The sequence below is a fragment of the Dipodomys merriami genome, unplaced genomic scaffold (assembly GCF_024711535.1).
Source record: "Dipodomys merriami isolate MVZ:Mamm:240054 unplaced genomic scaffold, mDipMer1.0.p SCAF_62, whole genome shotgun sequence".
NCBI lineage: Eukaryota > Metazoa > Chordata > Mammalia > Rodentia > Heteromyidae > Dipodomys > Dipodomys merriami.
In genome coordinates, this window is record NW_027206202.1 from 6,875,124 (window position 1) to 6,900,938 (window position 25,815).

At 39.4% G+C, this 25,815-nt stretch overlaps 1 protein-coding gene and 1 non-coding gene across 2 annotated transcripts in view; one reads left to right on the forward strand and one right to left on the reverse strand.

Annotated features, from left to right (window-relative positions):
• The window catches only part of LOC138815093 (acyl-coenzyme A synthetase ACSM4, mitochondrial), a 29,092-nt gene extending 7,375 nt beyond the window's left edge, over positions 1–21,717 (reverse strand). The window contains exons 1-7 of the mRNA XM_070004387.1: positions 21,511–21,717; positions 18,086–18,296; positions 13,885–14,092; positions 9,116–9,259; positions 7,719–7,875; positions 4,518–4,597; positions 1,474–1,597 (exon numbers count right to left, since the gene is read on the reverse strand). Coding sequence (XP_069860488.1) covers positions 1,474–1,597; positions 4,518–4,597; positions 7,719–7,875; positions 9,116–9,259; positions 13,885–14,092; positions 18,086–18,296; positions 21,511–21,711 — 1,125 coding nt within the window. The 5' untranslated portion in view covers positions 21,712–21,717. The remainder of the gene's footprint in view (positions 1–1,473; positions 1,598–4,517; positions 4,598–7,718; positions 7,876–9,115; positions 9,260–13,884; positions 14,093–18,085; positions 18,297–21,510) is intronic.
• A 3,638-nt stretch (positions 21,718–25,355) lies between these two features.
• LOC138815102 (U6 spliceosomal RNA) lies at positions 25,356–25,462 on the forward strand. Its single transcript, XR_011368161.1, has one exon. It is a non-coding gene; the product is annotated as a U6 spliceosomal RNA (small nuclear RNA).
• The last annotated feature ends 353 nt before the right edge of the window (positions 25,463–25,815 follow it).

A 25,815-nucleotide genomic window follows, 5' to 3' on the forward strand; every position in this document is an offset into this window, starting at 1 on the left:
CCCAAAGAAAAACAAACCAAAAAACCCAACAGCATAGCAACTAAATAGCATTGATACTGTTAGACACTCTAAGAAATCTAGAGATGATTTGAAGTGTATATGCTTCTGCAGCACATACATGAAAATTAGAATGATACAGAAAGATTAGAATCAGTCTCAAAGATGACATGAAAATTCAGGAAGCATTTCACTTTTCTTTTTTTAAAAACAGTTATGGGGCAGCGGATAAGAAAAAGTAATAAAAGGGGTAAAATATCACAGTGAAACCTCTCACATTATGCAAATAATATGTGCTGATAAAACAATAATGTATCCAGGAGGTCTGAAGGTTATATGTAAGTTCTATGCCATAAGGGAGCTGAGCATCTGAGAATTTTGTATCTTCTGGAATTGATCTCCCTTGACTTTTTTTTAAAATGCTGGCTTTGGGCTTTGAACTCAATGCCTAGGTTTGGTTCCTTAGCTGTTTTGGTCAAGGATGGCACTCTACCACTTGAACCACAGCTCTACTTCTGGCTCTTTTGCTGGTTAATTAGAGATAAGAGTCTCATAGACTTTCCTGCTCAGAGAGAACTGAGATTCTCAGATCTCAGCCTCTTGAGTAGCTAGGATTATAAATGTGAGCCACTTGTGCCTAGCACTTTCTTTTTCTTTCTTTCTTTCTCTTTCTTTCTTTCTTTCTTTCTTTCTTTCTTTCTTTCTTTCTTTCTTTCTTTCTTTCTTTCTTCCTTCCTTCCTTCCTTCCTTCCTTCCTCCCTCCCTCCCTCCCTCCCTCTCTCTCTCTCTCTTTCTTTCTTCTTTCTCTTTCTCTCTTTCTATTTCATTCTTTCTTTCTCTTTTCTCACTTTCCTCCTTTCCTTTCCTTTTCCTTTCCAGTTGTTTGTCTCCCCTTCCTTCCTTCCTTCCTGCCTTCCTTCCTTCCTTCCTTCCTTTCTTCCTTCCTTCCTTCCTTCCTTCCTCCCTCCCTCCCTCCCTCCCTCCCTCCCTTCCTCTCTCTCTTTCTTTGTTCTTTCTCTTTCTCTCTTTCTATTTCATTCTTTCTTTCTCTTTTCTCACTTTCCTCCTTTCCTTTCCTCTCCTTTCCTTTTCCTTTCCAGTTGTTTGTCTTCCCTTCCTTCTTTCCTTCCTTCCTTCCTTCCTTCCTTCCTTCCTTCCTTCCTTCCTTCCTTCCTTCTTCCCTCACTCCCTTCCTCTCTCTTTTCCTCCCTCCTTCCTTTCTGCCAGTAATGGGGATTGAACTAAGGGCCTCACACTATTCCTTAGCTTTTTCTATACCTCCACTACCAACTTTTTTGCTGATTAACTTGAGATAAAAGTCTCACAGACTTACCTGGGTGGCCTGGCTTTGAATCTCAGCCCTCAGAGCTCAGCCTTGTGAGTAACTGGGATTACAATGTGAGCCACCAGTACCTGGTTTCCCCTAACTTCTGAAGGACAGCTATTCTAAACTTAAGCTTTGCCCTTTAAATATACCACTTCTGTCTGTCCATAGCCTTCATACAACTCCAGTCCAGTTTGCATCTTCCACTGTTCCAGCACCTCGGGGTTGAGTGGTTCTCCTCCTGTTAAGCAGTGCCGCAGCTTCTTGAATTTATATCTGGAGAGACAGAGTTGTACTTAAACTTTGGGGGAAAATCTGATTATCTCTCACTGTAAGATAATTCAGATATTCAAGCAACAACCAAAACAGCTAAGACCAAGTCTTAGGAAAGTTCATTCCACAAATAGTTCTTGAATCTCTCTTATATTCGGGGCATTGTTCTAGTCATGTGAAGTGAAGCACATTAGTGATGAATAAATGTTTTCTGAACAAGCTTACATTTTGGAAGGAAGAGGTGAATTTAGTTATCAATGGGATAAAAGTAGAGAAAAATTTTAATGATGATATTAAGTACTCATAAGATAAATGAGTTAACAGCCCACATTAATTGGATAGTTGTCTTGCAGTAAGGACTTTTTGAACACTCTTAGGATTCTCACTACCCCTATTTTGTATATGTGTGTCTGTGCATGTGTGTTGGTCTGGAGCTTGAACTCAGAGTCTAAGATCTGTCCCTGAGCTTTTTGCTCAAGGCACTTGAGCCACAGTTCCTCTTATGGAGTTTTTGGTGGTTATTTGTAGAATAACAGTTTTACAGACTTTTCTGCCCTGGCTGGCTTTGAACCATGATCCTCAGATCTCAGCCTTCTGCACAACTTCTATATTACAGATGAGGAATTTGAGGCCTGGGGAAATTAAAGAACTTGCTAAAACCCTTACAGATAATAAAGTACTGAGTTCTATGTTTTCTACTGTACATTTAATACTTGTCAGGGTGATCTCACTGGTGTCTTTTACACCAAATTTCTGTCACAATCCTATGGAGTGACTCAATCTATTTATGGATGAAGTTTATGGAGGTCATCTTGAATGTACAAGGTCACATGATCAGAAGTGGCAAAGTGCTGTCTATTTGTATTCGAAGCTTGGGTTTTTTTCATATGAACAAGTCCCAAATGGGAAGAAAGATGTGGATTGGACACAAATTGTGTGTATTTTCCATAATCCTTAAAAATAGCTTTTGAGTTATCCTTGAAATGCAAACTATATATATATATATATATATATATATATACTTGAGGACTTTGAGGAGTTGGCACTGACCAGGAAAAGGGGGAGATTTACATAGGTGCTTTATTCTATTTTATCACACTTCCTGGCATCTTAAACACTGGTAGGAATGGAAGATGAACAACTTTGCAAATCTCTTATTGGTTCTTTCTTCCTTTCTCTTCTCATTTATGGAATTTTAATTTGTTCTATGAATGTACACTGAAACTCTCCTGAATGGGTAGTTAATTTGGTTAAACTGAATATAACTTTCAAATCATAAGGGTAATCGTAGCTACTCAGGAGGCTGAGATCAGAGGATCAATTACAGTTCAAAGCCAGCCTGGGCAAGGAAAGTCTGTGAGACTCTTATCTCCAATTAACCATCAGAAAAACAGAAGTGGCACTGTGGCTCAAGTGGTAGAATGCTAGACTTGAGCTGAAGAGCTCAGAGACAACATCCAGGCCCAGAGTTCAAGCCCTATGACAGACAAAAAAAATAATAAGGCTATATTAATTTCTGTCCAAGGCAGTATAAATAGGTTTATTTTTTGTTTTATTTGAGGAGACTGATTCTAAATGAGTGTTTCCAAAAGTGGTACCAGCTAAGGGCTGATGGCTCATACTTGTAATTTTAGCTGTTCAGGAGGCTGAGATCTGAGGGTCATGGTTCAAAGTCAGATGGGGCAGGAAAGTCTATGAGACTTTTAGCTCCAATTAACCACCAAAAATCTGGGAGTGGAGCTGTGGCTCAGGTGGTAGATGGTAGCCTTGAGCAAAAAAAACCTCAGGGATAGTACCTAGGACTTGGGCACACAAACACACACACACACACACACACACACACACACACACACAAACACACACACACACTCATATTAAATGAGAAATTTTTTTGGGGGGAGGTCCGGTTGTAGGGCCTGAACTCTGGGCCTGGATGCTGTTCTTCAGTTCAAGGCTAGCACTCTACCACTTGAGCCACAGCGCCACTTCTGGCTTTTTTCTTTTTGCTTATGTGGTGCTGAGGAATCGAACCCAGGGCCTTGTGCATGCAAGGCAAGCGCTCTACCACTGAGCCACCTTCCCAGCCCTGAGAAAAATTTTTTAATGAGAGTCCTGAGATTACAGGACTCTGGTAAATGGGAAGATATCTACATTTTCTTTTCTTTTTTTTGGGGGGGGGGGTTCCAGTCGTGGGGCCTGAACTCTGGGCCTGGGCGCTGTCCTTCAGCTCTTCAGCTCAAGGCTAGCGCTCTACCACTTGAGCCACAGCGCCACTTCCAGCTTTTTTCTTTTTGCTTATATGGTGCTGAGGAATTGAACCCAGGGGCCTCATGCATGCAAGGCAAGTGCTCTACCACTGAGCCACCTTCACAGCCCGATATCTACATTTTCCTAGAGAATAGTCTATTTTATTTTGTGCCAGTCCTGGGGCTTGAACTGAGTGACCTTGCACCCTTGTCTGTTTTGTTCAAGGTTGGTGTTGTACCCCTTGTCCAACACCTCCGCTTCTGGCTTCTTTTTTGGTTAACTGGAGGTAAGTATCTCTTGGATTTGTGTACCTAGGCTGGCTTCAGACCATGATCCTCAGATCTCAGCCTCATGAGCAGCTAGGATTACAGGCGTGAGCCATCAGCATCTAGCTTTAGAGGATGTTTTAAATTGGGATATGCTTTTTATTGTTACAGGGCTTTAGTCAACAGCTAGTTGCAGTTTGTCCTAGCCTGGATGAAGGGAGATGCAATGCATCTAGTCAGTGTGCTGCTCACCCTCTTTTACCTAGGATACCCCCCAGGACACAGAAGTATTTGGTCCAGAATGTCAGTAGTAGGGAGACTGAGAAACCTTGAGCGGTCCTGTGCTGACAACAGGAGTTCCAGGTGATGGCTTCCATTTGTGGCTCAGGTGGAGTATTGTGTTCACGTACCTTTTAAGGTCTTTCTGTACAAGCATCCGGTACACGGTAGGAGCACTGCACAAGGTTGTGATGGGGTAAGTGGTAAGCGTCTGGATGATGGAAAATGACAGACATGTCAGAAGAGGTCTGTTAAAGGGCATAACTCTCATTATCTACTATGAGTGTTGCTCTATCTCATGGAAACTGCTAGGAATAAGAAAACTAAAGCCAGGTGCAGGTGGCTCATGCCTGCAATCCTAGCTACTCAGGATGCTGAGATCTGAGGATCATGGTTCAAAGCTAGCCCAAGCAGGGAAGTCTGTGAAACTCTTATCTCCAATTAACCACCAAAAGTGGCACTGTGGCTCAAGTGGTAGAGCACTCACCTTGAACTGAAGAGCTGAGGGACAGCACCCAAGCCCAGAGTTCAAGCCACATGACCAACCAAAAAAAAAAATTGTTACACACAGTATGCCCCCAGTTCCTTAATTCAAATAATGACATAGGCATCTTAAAACTGGAGATAATTTAGAGATCCTCTTTCTAACAACTTCCACTGTTCCATTGTGTCACTTAATATATTAGCATTTTGTGTTAAAGTTAATTATTTGGGAGATGTATGTATAGGCTATCTGGATTGCTACAGATCAAGAATCATTTTTGATCTGTAAATGAGCATTTCTACCATATGTATTTAGTCCTTCAATCTATAGAGCTCTCAAAATGCATAGAATACACACACTGTCTTTGTAAACTAAACTGAATCTTGCCAGATGTGATGGTGCACATCTGTTATACCAGCTACTTGAGAGCTGGAGGCAGGATTATAAATAAAAAGCCTGACTGGGCTACCTAATGAGTTCAAGTCCAGCTTGGAGAACTCACACAAGACATTATCTCAAAACAATTTTTTTTAAAAAAAGCATACAGGATTACATGTGTAGATGCCCAAACAAATTGACTGAAGTATGTTATACTCAGAACAGGATTCCAATGGCATAACTCCTTTAAACAACTAACTTTAACAAAACGCACACTAAGAAGCTGAAACGTGTTTCGGGAGAGGCAGAGGTCAAGGAAAGAATGGACTGTGAGTGGAGAGTGGAAGAGTGGGTGAATACAGTCATAATATTTCATGTGCATATGTGAAACTGGAACCAGGTTACTTGAAAGGATGAGTGGGGTTGGAAGAGACGGGGAGAATAATGGTTGGGGTGACATTAATCAAGATGCACTGTATCATATCTGACATGTTGAATTGAAACCCTTGTGTATAACTACTTAAAGATAATAATACAGAAAGCTCTGAGGGATGTGGCTTAGTGGTGAGTTCAATTCTCAAGGAATACACAAAACACCTTGTTTTAAACAAATACAAGGTTTTAAACTGCAAAGTAAGCTCAGCTTCATAAGCCTCTGTAGAACTGATGTAGAGGACTGGGAAGGTGGCTTACTGGTAGAGTGCTTGCCTTGCATGCATGAGGCCCTGGGTTCTATTCCTCAGCATCACATAATCAGAAAAAAAAATCTGGAAGTGGCACTGTGGCTCAAGTGCTAGAGTACTCACTGTGAGCTGAAGAGCTGAGGGACAGTGCCCAGGCCTAGAGTTCAGGACCCATAATTGACAAACATAAAAACAAAAAACAGGGGCTGGGAAGGTGGCTCAGTGGTAGAGCGCTTGCCTTGCATGCCTGAGGCCCTGGGTTCGATTCCTAAACACCACATAAGCAAAAAGAAAAAAGCCGGAAGTGGCACTGTGGCTCAAGTGGTAGAGCCTAGCCTTGAGCTGAAGAGCTGAGGGACAGCGTCCAGGCCCAGAGTTCAGGCCCCATGACCGGACCCCCACAAAAAAACAAAAACAAACAATCAAAACTAATATAGAGACGGTAGTTCTAATGTTACTCTACATTTCTCTTAAAGCTCATCAAGCTCCTGGGTACCAATGGCTACTCAGGAGGCTGAGCCCTGAGGATAATGGTTTGAAGCCAACCACTGCAGATAAGTATATGAAATAGTGGTTTGAAGCCAACCACGGCAGATAAGTATATGAAACTCGTATCTCCAACAAACTACTCAGAAAAAGCCAGAAGTGGAGCTGTGACTGAAGTGGTAGAGCACAAAGAAGCTCAGAGACAGTGCTCAGGCTGAGTTCAAGCCCAAGACAAAAGAAAGAAAGAAAGAAAGAAAGAAAGAAAGAAAGAAAGAAAGAAAGAAAGAAAGAAAGAAAGAAAGAAAAGAAAGAAAGAAAGAAAGAAAGAAAGAAAGAAAGGAAGGAAGGAAGGAAGGAAGGAAGGAAGGAAGGAAGGAAGGAAGGAAAGGAAAGAAAGAAAGGAAAGGAAAGAAGAGAAATAAAAGACCCTTAAGCCATCTTGTCAGACAAGTTAGAAAACTAACAGAGTGAACATTGCTTTATTTTCACACGTGTGGTGCATAATTAATAATCTGTATTTTGTTAAGCTTAATTGATTTTTCATGGGTAAGAAATAACTGGCTGAAATCACATTTTTCTTACTTTTTTTTTTTCTGGGTCCAGTCATGGGGCCTGAACTCTGGGCCTGGGCGCTGTCCCTCAGCTTTTCATCTCAAGGCTAGCACTCTACCACTTGAGCCACAGCGCCACTTCCGGCTTTTTTCTTTTTGCTTATGTGGTGTTTAGGAATCGAACCCAGGGCCTCTGGCTTGCAAAGCAAGCGCTCTACCACTGAGCCACCTTCCCAGCCCCATGAAATCACATTTTTCTGAAGGTTAGTTATCAAATATCTCAATCTAGTTATTTCTGGTTAAAAAGTAAGTTCGTGCCTGGTTTCTGGAAGAGTACTAGGGTCTGCAAATTAAAATGGGATGTATAATGTTTAGAGAGGAGGGAAAGAGAGAATAGATACAATGACCCCCTCCACCACCAGTCTCTTCCATAAGGAATTCAGACAGATCAACTATTGTCTTTTCTCCCCTACTGAATCAGAAACAAAATGTTTGCTAAAACTTAAGACTTCTATTATTTAGAACAAAGGTCCTAAGCAGCCACATTTTAGTAATATTAGTAAATCCTGAACAGTGGGAAGCAAAATATGTATTTTGTACTGACCAGTTTTGTGGGTGATCTCTTTCCACTCTGTTAAATACATCCAGAAACCAGATCTCTAGAGGCTATTCTGAAGCATCATTTCCATGTGGTTTTTGTGAGAGAAAGGAGGTGTTCTAGAGATTATGTAAATAGAGGTAAATACGTACATCTAGGAAGGTGTTAGTGTCAAACTGGACCATCTGGTGCACAAAAACACAGGCACCCCGAAGCCAGGAAGAAAATACACTACCAATGGCAGCTTTGATCCAGCCTGTATCAGACATATTCCACATGATATCCGAGGACTTCAAGTCTAACCAGTACCTAAGTGATACATAGAGGCAACAAAACAACAAAAATAAATTATGAGTATGTTTTCTATTTATTATAGATTTAAACATACTATATTATATTATAATATAATATAGAGCATTATAATATATAGTAGTAATATATGTATGTTTGTATATTCTATGTATTTGTATTATGGCACACAATATTATCTATTTACCTGTAATTATACACAATATATTATATATTATGGTTTTGGATTTTTTTGTTTTGTTTTTGGTCAGTTGTGGAGTGAGAACTCAGGGCCTAGGCACTGTCCCTAAGCTTTTCCTACTCAAGGATAGTGCTCTACCACAGCTCCATGTCTGGTTTTCTGGTGGTTAATTGGAGATAGGAGTTTCACAGACTTTCTGCCCAGACTGGCTTTGAACCTGGATCCTCAGATCTCAGCCTCCTGAGTAGCTAGGATTACAGGTGTGAGCCATCAACACCTGGTGATATTAGGTATTTATAATATAGATAAGATATGCTATAACATATAAGACATTATACACTATATTTATAGATAATATATATTTACACATTTATATTGTAATTTATAATTGCATATGTATATGTAATGTTTAATTATATATTATAGTTATATATGTATATAAATATACTGATATATACAAAGATAAAAAGAAATGTGTATGATTCTATTTCTCACTTGTCTTAGAGTTTTTAGAATCCTATGTGTTTTGGGAGTGGAATGCGAGACTGAATTTGACATAATTTTGTGAGTTTGTCCATGAAGAAACAGGTCTTTCTTGAGCAATTTATGATATACTAGGCATATATCTTCCGGTGAGCAAGATAGACTAGATCTCTTAGTGTAGAGGGACAGGAAGGAATAATATACAATAAGGTAAATTAAGTATATTAAAAATATTGTAATTTCAAGAACTGATAAACAAAGTGATCTGAGGAAAATAAAACAGAGCAATGTCCCAGTTTTAGATAGCCTTTCTTTTAGGAAGTCCCTCTGGATAGACTTTTATTTTTCTGTAATGAGAAGAGAATGTCAGATATGCTGTTATGGGATTGAACCAAAGTTGAATGATAAGTTTTTGCTTATTCTGGTGGATAGATGGCACTATATTTACTGAGCCAGGGTAGAGCAAAGGCCTAAAGGGTTCTGTTTTATAGATGGTATATCCACTCAAGGAAAGGTATCAGGTAGGCAGGATTAGCTTAAGAGAAAGTTTATTTAAAACAAACATTTTCTCCCTACCTTCCGCAAAGGGCATAGCCAATACCAAGGCTACTCTGTGAGTGCTGAGCCATCTTAGGGGAGCCCGTGGTTCCACTGGTGAAATAAATGGCCATTGGTTCTTGACTTCCTGTCTCCACACAGTTGTGCTTGTCAGAAGCAGATCTGCAAAATATGGGCCCCAAAATGGTAGCTGAAAATGCCGGTATCAGTTTGACTTTGCTATTGCTTTTCTTCTGCTACTTTTACCCTTTTGTAACCACAAGATAGTTAATAGAACTGAACCTAGTTCAAAGTTTTGCCAGGTGCTAGTGGCTCATGCCTGTATTCTGTATTCTCCTACTCAGGAGGCTAAGATCTGAGGGGTGGTTTGAAGCCAGACAGGGCAGAAAAGTCTATGGCAATCTGATTATCTCCAATTAACCAGCAAAATGTTGGAAATAGAGGCTCAAGTGGTGGAGACCACCAGTCTTGAGTAAAAAAGACAAGTGAGCCTGTGAGACTGTGAGTTCAAGCCCCAGTACCAGAATCCCCACCCCCACCCCGGCAAAAAAAGTCCCAAGTTTTCCTGAAAGTTTTTATTTGTGTGTGTGTGTGTGTGTGTGTGTGTGTGTGTGTGTGTGTGTGTGTGTGTGTGTGTGTGTGTGTGTCAGTTGTAAGGTTTGAACTCAGGGCCTAGGTGCTGTCCCAAGTAATCCTCAGATTGAAGCCTCCTGAATAGCTAGGATTACAGGCCTGAGCCACCGATTTTTAAGATATCTTAGAAGGGACTTTGAAAATTAGTGCCAAGTTTAGTAGCTTAAGTTTTTTTTTTTGGTCTGGTCGTGGGGCCTGAACTCTGGGCCTGGGCGCTGTCCCTCAGCTTTTCAGCTCAAGGCTAGCGCTTTACCACTTGAGCCACAACGCCACCTCTGGCTTTTTTCTTTTTGCTTATGTGGTGCTGAGGAATCGAACCCAGGGCCTCAGGCATGCAAGGCAAGCACTCTACCACTGAGCAGCCTTCCCAGCCCATAGCTTAAGTATTTTTTAAGCTTATCTTCCTATAGACCAAATAGGTAGCCAAGGTAACTTTCAATATTAATTTTACAAAAGGATATGCATTTAATTTCTTTAATCTTTTTCCTAAGTGTGTTTTAATCTGTGAATTAAAAAAAAAAACAAACCAGCATTAAGCTAGGTGCCAGTGGCCTACTCCTGTGATATTAGTTACTCAGGAAGCTGAGATTTGTGGTTTAAAGCCAGCCAGGAAAGGAAAGTTTATGAGACTCTCAGCTCCAATTAGCCCCCAAAGTAAAAGCTAGAAGTAGAGCTGTGGCTCAAGAGTGCTAACCTAGAGCAAAAAGTCTCAGGTATAGCACCTTAGCACATAGCACCTTAGAACTGAGTTCTAGTCCTAAGGCCAGCACAAATAAACAAAGAAAATGAAAAGGCTTTTAGCAATGAGATATGATCCATGGCTGCTTTGAAATTATGTCATTCTAAAGTCTTTAAAGGAAGATTTTCTCCATCTTGAAAACCACTCCAAAGATACAGATTTCAATAGAAATTCATGTAATTGTAGAGCCCTTTTCCTTTTGGGACACTTTTTAAATGTCTTAGAGACTCAATCGAACATTGCTGCATTATTTTGGGTAGGAATTGCTTAAATAAGGGTGTTTGCTGTTCACAGAATGACTAAAATAGCTGGGATAAAGAGAAAACAGAAAACTTGAACTTATATATACTTGAAAAAACTCACCCTTTAATATTTTTGAGCATTTGTATAATATGTAAAAGCACAGGTATATCATTTTAAAGTAAATAAATGTGTCAAGGGAAATGTGTTAACATATTTCATTGACATTTGTGCATATTACAATAGACTGGAAGCCACTACCTTAGGAATCACTTCAGTGTTAGATCACTTGCTAATAATAATAGTAGTTACAATTTAGTATTTAGTAATTATGGAGTAATTTTTTGTGTGCTGGTACTGGGGCTTGAACTCAGTGCTTGCTTAGCTTTCTCACTCAAGTGCTCTTGCTTAGCTTTTTCACTCAAGTGCTCTACTGCTTGAGCACATACATCCACTTCTGACTTTTTGCTGATTAAGCAGAGATAAGAATCTCACAGACTTTTCCTCCCAGACTGTTTTCAAACTATAAACCTCAAATCTCAGCTTCTTGAGAGTTTCACAGATGTAAACCTTCTACACCCAAGTGATAACTTTTTGTTAAGCATCATGTGGAGCATTTGTCATGGTCTATCATATTTGATTCTGCTACAGCTCCATGCACTAGATACTACTGTTACCTTTATTTTTTTGTTTTTGTCAGCTGAGCCTGAACCCTGGGCCTGGGCACTGCCCCTCACCTCTTCAGCTCAAGCTAATGCTGTATCACTTGAGCCACAGCGCCACTTCCAGCTTTTTCTGCTTATGTGATACTGAGGAATTGAACCCAGGGCCTCATGAGTGCAAGGCAAGCACTCTACCACTGAGCCACCTTCCCAGTTACCTTTATTTATTTATTTTTTTTGGTCTGGTCATGGGGCCTGAACTCTTGGCCTGGGTGCTGTCCCTCAGCTCTTCAGCTCAAGGCTAGCGCTCTACCACTTGAGCCACAGTGCCACTTCCAGCTTTTTTTCTACTTATGTGATGCTGAGGAATCAAACCCAGGGCCCCAAGCATGCAAGGCAAGTGCTCTACCACTGAGCCACCTTCCCAGCCCCCAGTTACCTTTATTTTATAGAGGAGTTACACACAATATAGAAGTGTTATTTGACTTAATTAAGGTTTATAAAAGATACAAGGAGGATTTTTTTAAAAAGTAACCAGGTGCTGGTAGCTCATGCCTGTAATCCTAGCTGCTAGAGAGCCTGAATTATGAGGATCATGGTTTGAAGCCAGCCCAGGCAGAAATGTCCATGAGACTCTCATCTCTGATTAATCGCCAATTAATCACCAGAAAACTCGAAGTGGAGCTTTGGCTCAAGTGGTAGAGAGCTACCCTTAAGAACAAAAGCTCAGAGGCAGTGCCCAGGCCCTGAGTTAAAAAACTAATAAAAAAGAAAGGAAAAGAAAAACCTATTTGACACCTCCTTGAAGCATAACACTATCAATCTTTTTCTTTTTTTTTTTTTTCTTTTTCTCTTTTGTTGTTGTTGGTGGTGGTGTGGGGCTTGAACTCTCAGGGCCTGGGATACTGTCCTTAAGCTTTTTTTGCTCAAGGCTAGTGCTCTATTACTTTGAGCCACCAAGCTACTTCCAGTTTTCTGGTGGTTAATTAGACATAAGAGTTTCACAGACTTTCCTGCCCATGCTGTCTTTGAACCTCTATCCTCAGATCTCAGCCTCCTGAATAGCTAGTATCAGCTTATTTTATCTTTTAAACTAAACTAGATATGTGTAGCATAATAACCTCATTTTACACAGGAAGAAAACTGAGGCTAACATCTTTGTTTATTCATAAGTGAATAAATAATTGATTTATTTAATAATTTTTTCCTAAGCACTCAGTGATGTGTAGTTAGTTCCTGGGGATAAAGTGATCAACAAAACAGACAAAACCTTTATTTTTTTAGAGCATATAGTTTAGGGCAGGAGTTGGTAAATATTTTTTATTAAGCATCACCAAATATTAGGATTTATGAACCCTAGATGTCTCTGCTACAAGTACTCAACTCTGCTGTTATAACAAAAGCAATCTTGAACATTGTGTATATATATATATATGAATTATATATATATATATGCACAGCTGTGGTCAAATAAAGCTTTATTTACAAAAACAAGTATTAGGCCAGATTTAGCCTCTAGGCCCTAATTTATGGATCCCTACTCTAGAGGGAAAAACAAAATCTAAGGGAGCAAACAATTGGACCTGATCATTTAGGTAATGAGAATGCTTTAAGAAAACAAAAGTGTGATGTGATAGCAGGCCTTGTAATTCTACTCTGGTTACGTTATTCAGGAAAACCCTCAGGATACAGCATTTGAACTAAAATCTTCCCTTCCCTTCCCTTCTTCTTTTCCTTTCCTTTCCTTTCTTCCTTTCCTTCCCTTCTTTCCTTTCCTTTCTTTTTTTTCCTTTCCTTTCCTCCTTTCCTTCCCTTCCCTTCTTTCCTTTCCTTTTTCTCCTTTTCTTTTTCTTTCTTTCTTCCTTTCGTTCCTTATCTCTCTTTCTTTCTCCCTCCTTCCCTCCCTCCCTCCCCCTTTTTTCTTTCTCCTTCCTTCCTTCCTCCTGCCCTCCCTTCCTCCCTTCCTCCCTCCCTTCCTTCCTTCCTTCCTTCCTTCCTTCCTTCCTCTTTTCTTTCTTTCTTTCTTTCTTTCTTTCTTTCTTTCTTTCTTTCTTTCTTTCTTTCTTTCTTTCTTTCTTTCTTTCTTTCTTTCTTTCTTTCTTTCTTCCTTCCTTCCTTCCTTCCTTCCTTCCTTTGACTGGGACTCAAACTTGTTCCTGACACTTGTAATCTGACATCAAGAAACAACCATGAAAAGGAGTAGGGAAGAGTATTCCAGGCCTAAAAAACAGATGGAGCAAAGGGCATATTTGAGGAATAGAGCATGGTAGATGTGGTCCAGGAGTTAAACCACGATCAGATAGTTATCACAGGCCACAGGAGGAAGCAGAAAAACTGGCGCTGAGATATATCCCTTCTTTCTGCCTATAAATCATTTTATCAGGCAATTCTCTTCTTGGGGAGGGAGTCCAGATCAACTCATAGTGTTGCTGAGTCTTTGGGCAAATAGACTCTGAGATGTTGCTGTGATTTGTACTGTTGCTGGTCCTACAGAGGCTGGGAAAAATACTCACTGAAATAGGTCCTGGAAGTTGAGCCATCCATGGTGGCTTTGTGGAGACACCAGGAGTTTAGTCTTCAGGTTAGGGCACTCTGATGCAATGGACTCCACTGCTTGGGCCACCTCTTCACTGGCCACAATGCACTTGGCCTTGGATACTTTCAGTCGATAGAGGATGTCTTTTGCTGTCAGCTGGGTTGTTCCTGGCATGAAGACAAGCCCTGTGAAGGATAGAGATCTCTGAGCTGAACAGTACTGCTGTCCATAGTGTATGTCTGTGGATTATGGGAAACTTGGGCTTTGGACCTGGGTGAGGAGAAAGCTCAGAATGTCGCCATCATCTAATCCTGCTTGGTCTTCAGGGACATTCCACAGGACTCTGATCACTAGGAAACTTTTAGATTACTGGCTTTGGAGTCTGACAGACTTGGGTTTAATCTTAGCCTTAGTATCTTTTTGACCTTTATTTCTCTGTGAGTTTTGCAAGAAAATCCATTGAGAATTAAAAAAAAAAAACAAGAGAACATCAAGAAATTATTGATAACAGGATTTAAAAAATGTTGTTAGCTTTTTGTATGTTTTATAATACTATATCAGTACAGCAGAATAATGTTGGAAGATGTGTCCAGAAATTTTACTGGCAAATTTTGAACTCTGATATGCTCAGAAGACTGCTGTTCTAAGCAGTCCTAACAGGTCCATGCAATTGTTATTTAGTAAAACATGAGATACGGCATACCTGATAAGTGGTAGAACCAGCTCTCAGATCTCTAGATCCCAGAGGTTTAACAACACATAAAAATGCCTAAAGTATATGACTATACATAATGTATCTTCCTTTCTCACTTCTTTTTAAACTGGCTGTAGCTAGCCCTGGTGTCAATGTACCAGTTCCAAGGAGATGATAAATGGCAGAGTTAGATATTAGACAGAAAAGAAGTTTGTACTTTTGAAGTAAATCAATGAGAAGCAATGGCATTACAGGTAACTACTACCTTGTACTGAACACTCACTGAATGCATGGTATTTTACTATAAACTAGTAACAACTAATCCAAGGATTGTACATTTCTTTTTTCTTTTTTTTTTTTGCCAGTCCTGAGGCTTGAACTCAGGGCCTGGGAACTGTTCCTCAGCAATTCAGGTCACGCACGCTATCATTTGAGCCACAGATCCACTTCTGTCCTTTTCTGTGTATGTGGTCCTGAGGAATTGAACCCAGGGCTTCATGCACACTAAGCATTACCCCCAGCCCTCACCCAAGGGTTGTAAAGTCAGTAAGGTGGCAAGAGCCAGAATTCAAAGATATATTTTCCTGGGCTGTATACTTACTTATTTCATGGTAGGTTTCCTGAAGTTAGCTAAATAGGAAGATGTGAGGTTACATTCCTAGGAAGGAGACTGTTAATGAATATATATTTTAAAAATTTTTAGATATTATCCCCTCTTGGTTAATAAATATGTGAAGATAGGAAAATTGATTAAGAAAACATCTTAGAAGAAGGTGCCAGTGTCTCATGTTTGTAATCCTGTCTCATGTTTGTAATCCTACTTACTCAGGAGGGTGAAATCTGAGGATCACAGTTCCAAGCCAGTCCAGGCAGATAAATACAAGAGGCTCTTATTTCCAATTAACCAGTTAAAAGCCAGAAGTCAAGGTCTGGCTCAAGTGGAAGAGCATCAGCCTTTAGTGAAAATGCTAAGTTAGAGTATAGGGACCTGAATTCAAGACTCAGTATTGACACAAAAACAAAGAATCCCCTCAAACTCTGACATGTACTCACAAATGGACATGTTTGATCAAAACTCTTTCATACAATGACTTAAATATTAAAAAAAAAAGTAAGGGACTGTGTTCAGACCCTGAGTTCAAGCCTCAGTGACAGTACACACGTAAAAAGAAGACAAAAATAAGATTGGCATTTTTTTCAGTTCATAAAATGCTTATTTATTGTTTCTGACTTCACTCATGACTCAGGAAATATAAAACTTAAACATTAAAAAAGATTTTGCAATGTTCATTCAAGTATAAATATAAAATATTGTAATTCTAGCTACTCAGGAGGCTGATCTGAGGATTGTGGTTCAAAGCCAACCTGGGCAGGAAAGGTCATGAGACTTTTATTTCTAGAAAACTGGAAGTGGCTCTGTGGCTCAAGTGGTAGAGTGCTCGCTTTGAGCTGAAGAACTCAGGGACAGTGCCCAGGCCCAAAGATCAAGCCCTATGACCAAAAAAAGAAAAAGAAAAAGAATATATATAGATATAGATATAGATATAGATATAGATATAGATATAGATAACATTACATATCTTAAAAATCATTTACATCTTACAAATCAGTACTAGGAATTAAATCCAAGACCTTGCACTTGCTAGGCAAATACTCTACCACTTGAATCACATCCTCAGTCCCACCACTTTTTCTTAATGACTAATGAATAATTAATCTCCTGGGTGGATTTGTGATGTGGTTGTGGTCAATAGATAGATCTCCAGCTTGGGGACTGGGAGACTATGTCAAGTGGATTTCAGATAGCAAATATTTTAGGCTTTGTTGCCTACACCTTACAGTTATATTAATGTATTTTCCCATATGCTATATAGTACAAGTCATCTCAATATTAATATAAAAGATTTAATAATTACAAGTTAGAAGACAGTATTTTCAGCTGCATGCTTTACATTTGAGATGTGTGTGTGTGTTGTTTGTGCTGGTCCTGGAGCTTGAACTCAGGGCCTGGGCACTGTCTTTGAGCTTCTTTTTGATGCAAGCTAGTGCTCTTCTACCCCTTGAGCCATGTCTCCAGTTCCAGCTTATTTTTTTAGTAGTTTATGAGACATGGAATCTCACAAACTTTCCTGCCTACTCTGGCTTTGAATTGAGATCCTCAGATCTCAGCCTCCTGAGTAGCTAGGATTACCGATGTGAGCCACTAGCACCTGGATACATTTGAGTTTTTGATGGTACCAAGGTTTGAACTTAGGGCCTCAAGTGCTCGCTCAGGTTTTCTTTCTCAAAGCTGATACTCTATCACTTCAGCTACACCTCCAACCTGGCTTTTTTGCTGATTAATTAGAGATAAAGTCTTGCAGGTTTTTCTGCCCAGCTGGCTTTGGACCACAAGTCTCAGATCTCAGATACTTGAGAAGCTAGGATTACAGCTAAGAGCTACTGGCTTCCAGCTTAATTGAGTGTTTTGAGTATCACCTTGTGTTTGGTTTTCATAATATGTATAAGTTCATTTAAGTACTATTAGATATGTATATTTATGACAAACTACCCTAATCTTCTCCCAATTTACAATGGATTTCACATTTTAAGTTCACTTTTGTAGTAATGCAAAAAATTTAAATAATGCTTTTTGACTTATCATATTAGTAGCAAATCCATTTTTCAATACTATTATGAAATTCTTTTTTAAAAATTCTTATTAGGTTAATAGTATGATTTTATTATCTCACAATAAATTTGATAAATATAATTAATATTTTGATAACTATAATTAATGATCAAGGACAATTTGTAAATGAATGGTCATGGCTATATCAAAACTTTATAAAAACAGATTGTTGGTTTATAGGACCTGGTTTGCTGATTCTGCTGTAAAGGAAAAAATTTTATTTGGGATGCATTATATTGCTACTTTGGGATGAAGTGTATAATTGAATATGTTAATCTTTTTGTGGAAAGGAATGGAGTGTTTTTTTTTTGGGTCTGGTCATGGGACCTGAACTCTGTGCCTACGCGCTGTCCCTCAGCTCTTCAGCTCAAGGCTAGCGCTCTACCACTTGAGCCACAGCGCCACTTCTGGCTTTTTTCTTTTTGCTTATGTGGTGCTGAGGAATCAAACCCAGGGCCTCAGGCATGCAAGGCAAGCGCTCTACCACTGAGCCACTTTCCCAGCCCCAGGAATGGAGTTTTTTAAGCTGAGGTCTACATTTGTTCATGTTCTCACAAATCAAGGAATTCTAAAATACCTCTTCTCCTTTTTGTATTTTCTTTCTTTCTTTCTGCATTTTTTGGGAGGGGTAGGAGGTGTTGGTCATGGGGCTTGAACTTAGGGCCTGGGCACTGGCCCCAAGGGTTTTTTTTGTTTTTTGTTTTTGTTTTTTTTTTGCTCAAGGCTAGTGTTCTACAACTTTGAGCCACAGCTCACTTCCAGTTTTCTGGGGGTTAATTGGAGATAAGAGTCTCACAACGGGTTGGCACTGACCTGTCCGCATGCAAGCCACATTGATAAGCCACCATTCAGGGATTCTGGGTAGAATCACAGCCACTCGATCTCCTCTCTGCAGGTTGCAAGGCTTGGTGAGCACATTGGCAGCCTTTCGGGATAAGGTACTCAGGTCTCTGAAGCTCCATTTCACCTCGTCTCCTTGGCCATTCACCCACCACAGGGCTGGGTTGGCTGGTCTCTCCCCAATCTGGCCCGATGACATATCAAGAAGAGAAAAAAAAGTTGCTATGATTTGGAAGTGTTATTGAAAAGCCCACTTATTAAAGGCTTGATTCTACCACCTCCCAATAATCTGTGGCACTAGAGTCCAAGCTGGGGCCTAGAGGGAGGGAGTTAAGTTATTGGGAGTCATGCTCTTGAAGGGGATGTGGGATCCTAGACTCTACCTTTTTCTTTCTCACTTTGCTTCCCAGCTACCCTGAAGTGATCTGGCCTTCTCCCCCATACATTCCTCCCACAAGGTACTATGCTGTTACAGGCCCAAAGCAGCTGGGTCAAGCAGCCATTGACTAAAACCTCTAAAACTGTGAGCCAAAATAAAGAACTCTTTCTTTTAGTTTGTTTATCTCAGCTATTCTATCCCAGTGATGGACAGCCAACTAATACAGAAGGCCTATATGTTTGTTTATCACATAGATAAGACACCTGCCATTCCTCCTCCTTAGCACCTGTTCCTGTGCAGTCTAGTTTGTCTTTGGGGAAACTATTCCTTACCTATTAAACATAGCCTTGCTGAGACAATTTATCCAGGAGCTTAGGTGGGCATGTGACCAAAGTTGGACCAATCAAATCCTTTATCCTTGGACTTTGAGTTTTCCAAGAACCAAAAGGTATCAAGCAATTGCAGTAAAATAGTTAATATTTATGAACTTCCCAAACTCCCTGTCATTTTCCTGGTTTCTTTCTTCACTAAGACAGACTCTCCAGAATCTACCCTAATTTGGGGAGCTCTCACATATTTTTCTGATAAATTTCTTTCTTGCTTAAGTTAGATTCTGTTCACCCAAATAACCTTAAGGGGAATACCGAGTTTGATCAGGAACCTGACATTTTTTAGTACCTGAAGTTTGAGGTGTAGGTTTTATAGGCAGGGATAGGATAGAGATGAGTATCACTTAATTGATTTCTGGAGGAAGCTTCTCAAGGATCATACAATAGAGTGAGTCACAAGTATTGGAAAAACCCCTGTGCTTGTTGCATTTCCTGGGAACATATCATTCCTTCCTCTTCTTCCCATTCCCCCCAGTCTGGAATACCATCCTGCTTGTAAAATACTTCAAAGCACAATTTACATTTCAGTACATCTGTGAGCTTTCTTAGGCCTCCTTCTTTTCCTCATGATTTTGTCCATGTTCCATATCAGGCAACTCCATTGCCCCTGAATGGTATCATATTACAGATATGTCCTAATATGGGTGTAGATCAGTAAGATCAGGGACTTGGTTCATGTTCTTTTGGAGCTGTGTGATCTTGGATAAGCAGCTTAACTTCTGTGAGGGGATAACTTGTTATCCCCTCAGGAAGTTATCCCCTCCCTGGCGTAGTTATAGGGATTTGATGAAATATTATAGGTTAGCATTTCTCAATCATTTGATCAGTGTTTCTGCCAGATCTGTCTGCATCTGCACTATTGTGCTTGTTATTTGTCTTTAAATCAACTCATTTATATATGTCTACTTGAGAAGGGAAATGCATTTAATTAGCACTATAATTAGAAAATCAGCAGTCTTGTTTTAAAAAGGCTGCAGAAATATTTCAGTGAAAGTAAAAGTATCACCATAAAATTTACGTAAAGATTAACAACGTTTTTGTGTGTTTGTGTTTGTGTGTCAGTACTGGGGCTTGAATTTAGGGCCTCAAAGGGCTTCACAGTCTTCATTTTTTTTTTTTTTTTTTTTTTTTTGCTGAAATCTGCTGCTCTACCACTTGAGGCACACTTCCTCTTCCAGTTTTTTTATTATTGTTATTTTAAGATAAAAGTATCTGGATTTGTCTGCCTAAGATATCTTAGAACTCTGATCCTCAGATCTTAGACTCCTGTGTAGCTAAAATTATAGGCACAAACCACGGGTGCCTGGCAAATTTTTTAGTTTTTGAGGCAGGATCTTACTTGTAATATAAGTTAGCCTCTGCCTCCTGAGTGCTGGGATTGTACATGTACACTACCATTCCTGGCTTGCAATTGATTAACTCCTATCTGCTCTCTCTGTTCAGAAGAGACTTCAGCGATGTAAGGTATGAATGATGCTGATTTTCAAGGAAATTTTTCCTCATGTAATTAATAGGAGGACTATTTTAGTGTTCTTGAATATCTTGTATATTGAGGGCCTAACATCTACTTCTGAACCACAAGTCCCACAGTGCATTTAGATAAGCACTGAAAGGTAAAGTGCTTAGCTCAGGTGCTGGCATAGTGTGGGGGAACAGTAAAGAAGGCCCTTTTCCTACTCCAAGATTCTGGAAGGCATGCTTGCTTGATTCTTGTCGCTCTCTGATTCTTCTCCAATTATTCCAATGATTACTATACTGATAAAACTAAAGCTGAAATTACTACCTTTTTTTTTTGTTGTTGTTGTTGTTTTTTGGGTCCAGTTGTGGGGCCTGAACTCTGGGCCTGGGCGCTGTCCCTCAGCTCTTCAGCTCAAGGCTAGCGCTCTACCACTTGAGCCACAGCGCCACTTCTGGCTTTTTTTCTTTTTGCTTATGTGGTGCTGAGGAATCGAACCCAGGGCCTCATGCATGCAAGGCAAGCACTCTACCACTGAGACACCTTCCCAGCCCTGAAATTACTACCTTTTTGGATAAGCCCATGACCATCTCAAACCCAAAGAGATGTTTTATGGGACTTGGAGAAAAAGAAAGAAAAGCCCTAAGTCTTGTGATTCATCATAAGTGGAGAAGGAGTGAAGGAACTAAGGAGGTTCCAGAGAAAGCTGTAAGTAGTTGAGTATCTATGATCACTGAGAAAAGAGGAAGGAAAATAGAAAACAACAAAAGCTAAGGCAGGCTGGTCACCATTGGCTTACACATGTAATCCCAGCTAGTCAGGAGGCTGAGATCTGAGGATCACAGTTTGAAGGCAGCCCAGGCAGGAAAGTTTGTGAAATTCTTATCTCCAATTAAGCACCAAAAAACAAAACAAAACAAAAAAAATCCGGAAGTGGAGCTATAGCTCGAGTGGTAGAGCACTATCCTGGAACACAAAAGCTCAGGGACAACAGCCAGGCTGAGAATTCAAGCCCCAAGACTGGCACCAAAAACAAATAAAAACAAAACAAAAGTAAAAAACAACAAGTTAAGGCAGGTAAAAAAAATGAATTAAATAGAAAAGTTGACCACAAAGCAAGGAGAAAAAAGACAGAGATAGGGGAAGCATACAGTGAAGTCCAACCATCATATACCTTCTCTTTTTGTGACCACTGGTCTATCACATCCCCAGCAAAGTTAAAGTTCTTAGGCAGTGACATTTCACAACGATTGATGGCTTCCAAGTCAGCAAGAGCAAGATGTGCCCCAAGTTGATGGTTTCGGTGGAAATGTCTGCCAGCTGGCTTGGTGAACCAGCTGAATCTAAATATCTGGTAGTGAAAAAAAATCTTCATGATTCCACAGGACTTTGCTGGTGGAGAAGTACCACGGTCTGTGGGGAAAGATGGGTAGAGGGTATCAGAAAAGATTTAGAAGTTGTCTTGTGGTACCACCTAGCAAGTTGAAAAACTTCCACCTTCAACTCCTTCCTTTGGAGTTGTTGCTCTTAGCCATTGGATGGGTTTCCTTGCCATGGACTGTTCCTCTTCTTTTTGTCTATGACCAGAATGAATCCATAAATCACTATAATTCTGGGTGCCAGTGCCTCAAGCCTTTAATCCTAGCTACTCAGGAGACTGAGATTGTGGTTCAAAGCCAGCCTAGGCAAGAAAGTTTGTGAGAGTCCAAAAAAGTTGGAAGTGGAACTGTGGCTCAAGGACCCCAGGACCAGCACACACACACACACACACACACACACACACACACACACACACACACACACACACACACACACACACACACACTCATTATTACTATAGGATTGTCAAGTTCAAGTCTTCTGTCTCTACTTTCTCTCCAGCAGTGTTGCCTGGATTAGCATTCAAGGCCTCCTTCCAATTGTCTATTTTATTCTTGTATTTATTCCATCTGCTACTTCTTCTGGGTGAATATCTTCTTTCAGTAAAAGTAGTCCATTTACTTTTCATGAATATTCATGAAATCAGGTAACTTGAGGGGGTGAATGGGGTTGGGAGAGATAGGGAAAAATGATGGAAGGAATGGTATTGATCAAGATGCATTGTACTCATGAACTGACATACTGAATTGAAATCCTCTTGTATGCCTACTTAAAGATAATAAAAAGGGAATATTCATATTCATGTTTACCACTGAGATGTGGCTTGCCATTTTCCTTGATTCTGGTTGCCCTGCCTTCCTCTTCTCTTCAAGCCTCCAATATAATTGGTTAGAAACCTTCAATAACCTGGCTCAGATATGTTCTGGCTATAAGACGTTACTCCTTAATGATCTCATCTATAAAATGGGAAAATATAAGACCTAACTCCCAATGTTATTACAAAGGCTTAATAAGAAAATATGTGCAACATGCCTAGCTTGTAAAAAAAGTTCATTTGTGAACTTATATTTTTAAGATTATTTTCATTAGTACTATTGGCAGTTTCCTGAGACAGTCTTCCAATATTAATTAGGAGATCTGGACTTTAATCCCAACTCTTTCAAGACTAGCTTTATGACATTAGTAAAGTCACTCACCCTTTCTGAACTCCATCTATAATCTAACTTTTTTCCACCTAATTCCATAATCCCCCTTTCCTTTGAATTTCCTTAACTTGGATCATACTACTCATGTGAGGCTTGTCCAGCTTGCATTATTAATTATTGTTTTTACATATGTTCTTTGTCTCTGTATAAGCAGAAACAGTATATCAAATTAATAGTATAAACATGACTCAATAAGAAAAACCAATGTTCATGAAGTTCTTGGTCTAGGCCAGGTCATTTATGCACCCGATGTCATTCAACACTGATGCCAAATTTATGAGGCTGAAGCTTCTTTTATTTCAATTTTGCAGATGAAGAAACAGGCTCATTCAGACTGAAGGACTTTCTCAAGGTCATTCATCTTGTGTTGGCAAGGTCTGAAACTTTAGAGACTGACTTCAGAGCTTGGTTAATCAATCTTCTTGCTATTGTATCTTTTATAATTTTTTTTTTTTTTTTTTTTGTCGGTCGTGGGGCTTGAACTCTGGGCCTGGGCGCTGTCCTTCAGCTCTTCAGCTCAAGGCGAGCACTCTACCACTTGAGCTACAGCGCCACTTCCTGCTATTGTATCTTTTATGCTACTTTCTTCAATAAAGTTTTCCTCACACTCTCCTTCCCTCCCTTCTTTCTTTCCTTCCTTCCTTCTTTCCTTTTCCCCTCCCTTGCTTCCTCCCTTCTTCCCTTCTTTCCTTCCTTCCCTCCTTTTTTTTTCATTCAGTGGTACCAGGGTTTGAACTCAAGGTCTCACACTGGCTAGGTTACTATGCTCCCACTGACTCACATCTCCACTGAAGGTTTGAACACCATCACTTTTTGCCCTTCAATTCTATGCAGTTGATTTGCATAGAATGGAAAAATCTGCAGGTGCAAAGGGAAACTGGATCTGCAGCAGCATAGTGACAACTAAACAAAGAACAAATAGTGCAGGAAATGCTTTTGTCTCATTGTTGTTATCAACCTTTTGGCTGCTCAGCTTCATGTAGATAAGTCTATTTGGTACAAATATAATAATTTAGACCCAGAGAGCTATATCTGGCAATGTGGTTGATGTTAAGCTCTCTGTTGTGTCAAGGCAGTAAGCAAGATCACGTATGGAAATATTACAATATGTGTTAATAATTATAATATATATCAAAAAATAAATGAGACATCTTCAGTAATTTTTAGGAAATGTGGTAGAAGTATCACAAGAAGAAAGGAATAAAAAAATAAGAGTCGGCTGTACTAATGACTCACTATCTGCCCAAAGTGAGACCCTCATTCTCCTAACACACACACAACACACACACAACATACATGTACACACATGCATATGTGATACATTGACATACTATGCACACACATACACTTAAATTCACAGTTATTTCTCTGAATGACTTTTTCCAAGCTGATGAACCTTTCAGGTTTTCATTTTCATTCATCAGTGACAAAACTATATTCACTGGCTAGTCGTGAGCTTTTTATGATACTGGGGACTGAGGACATGGCTATGACCCAATAAATACTGAGCATGAAAAAAATCAAGTGCTATTTATGCTGGAAGACTTTGGCTGTTTGACATACTAAAAATAATACAAAAGCTATTGGATTGGAGCCATTGATATTTACTTCTGCCTGTACTAATGTCACACCAGTATGTCTGCCACCTGCTACTTTGAAGCATTATGGGCACCACTTCCATCACTTTAATCTTTCTTGGTTTGGTTTAATAATAAACTGGAAAGATTTCCAAGACATGAGGTATCTAGAGCTCTCTTGCTTCCTGATCCTAAGGAGAATAACATGAAATGATACCAGATAGATTTTCTAATGCAAATCTCTTCACAGTCTTCTCCAAGTTAAAAGATGATGATTTTCATGAATCATTTTTATTTCCATGGACAAATTTAACATATTATAATAAATCATAAATATATCAACAAATAAAAAATTACGGTATGTAAATAGAATGGAAATGAATACATACCTTAGCATTTTATGTGTTCTATACATGAGCAATGTGAAGTAGGTATTACATAAGCACATGTAATTATTAGTAATCCATACTATCATCTTAAAGAGTAAGATTTTTAATTAAACTGTTTTATGATTATGTCAATAACGTGTCTTCTTTTCTGTCTCTTTTATTTGTTTTTGAGTTTTCAGAATAGATTCAGTGCTAATAAGCCTTATAAGACCCTGTACAAGGGAGGTTAATAAAAATATAGCTTGTTAAGACAGTTTTGAGAACATTGTGGTAATATGCATATGGTGCTCGACACTTTGTTGTCACAGTTACCAATGCAGAAAGTGCTTTAATTATTACTTTAAAATATGACATATAAATTGGGAGCTTACCTTTTCTTCTTTATCGAGATAAAAGTCAGTGGACTCTGTCAAGAGGATGGGCCCAGGAGAATTTTGTTGGCCTCACCCTTTCAATAAAATCAACAGAGTGCTCACTTCAGCAGCACATATACTAAAATTGGAACAATACAGAGAAGATTAGCATGGCCCCTGCTCAAGGATGATATACAAATTTGTGAAATAAAGTCAACAGAATATGAATTTCATATTAATTTATGTTTCAGAATAAGACTTACCCATATAATACTTCAAATCCTGAGTTTCTCAAATTTTAAAACATAAAGCCTGGCAAATACATAATGTAATTTGGAATGATATTATGTTTCTCATTAATACAAGTATATAAATACCTTATATAAATATATAGAATTAACCATTGCTATGGTTAAACATGAATTTAAGACATAAAAAAGACATGTTGGTGGCTAAAAAAAAAAAGAGAAAGCATTAAGGAGACTTTAAGGAGACTACAAAATTGAGGGGCTGCCATTTTGTATTGAGCAGAATTGTTTCCTGACTTGGGATTTTGTGGTAAGTTAATCTGATTC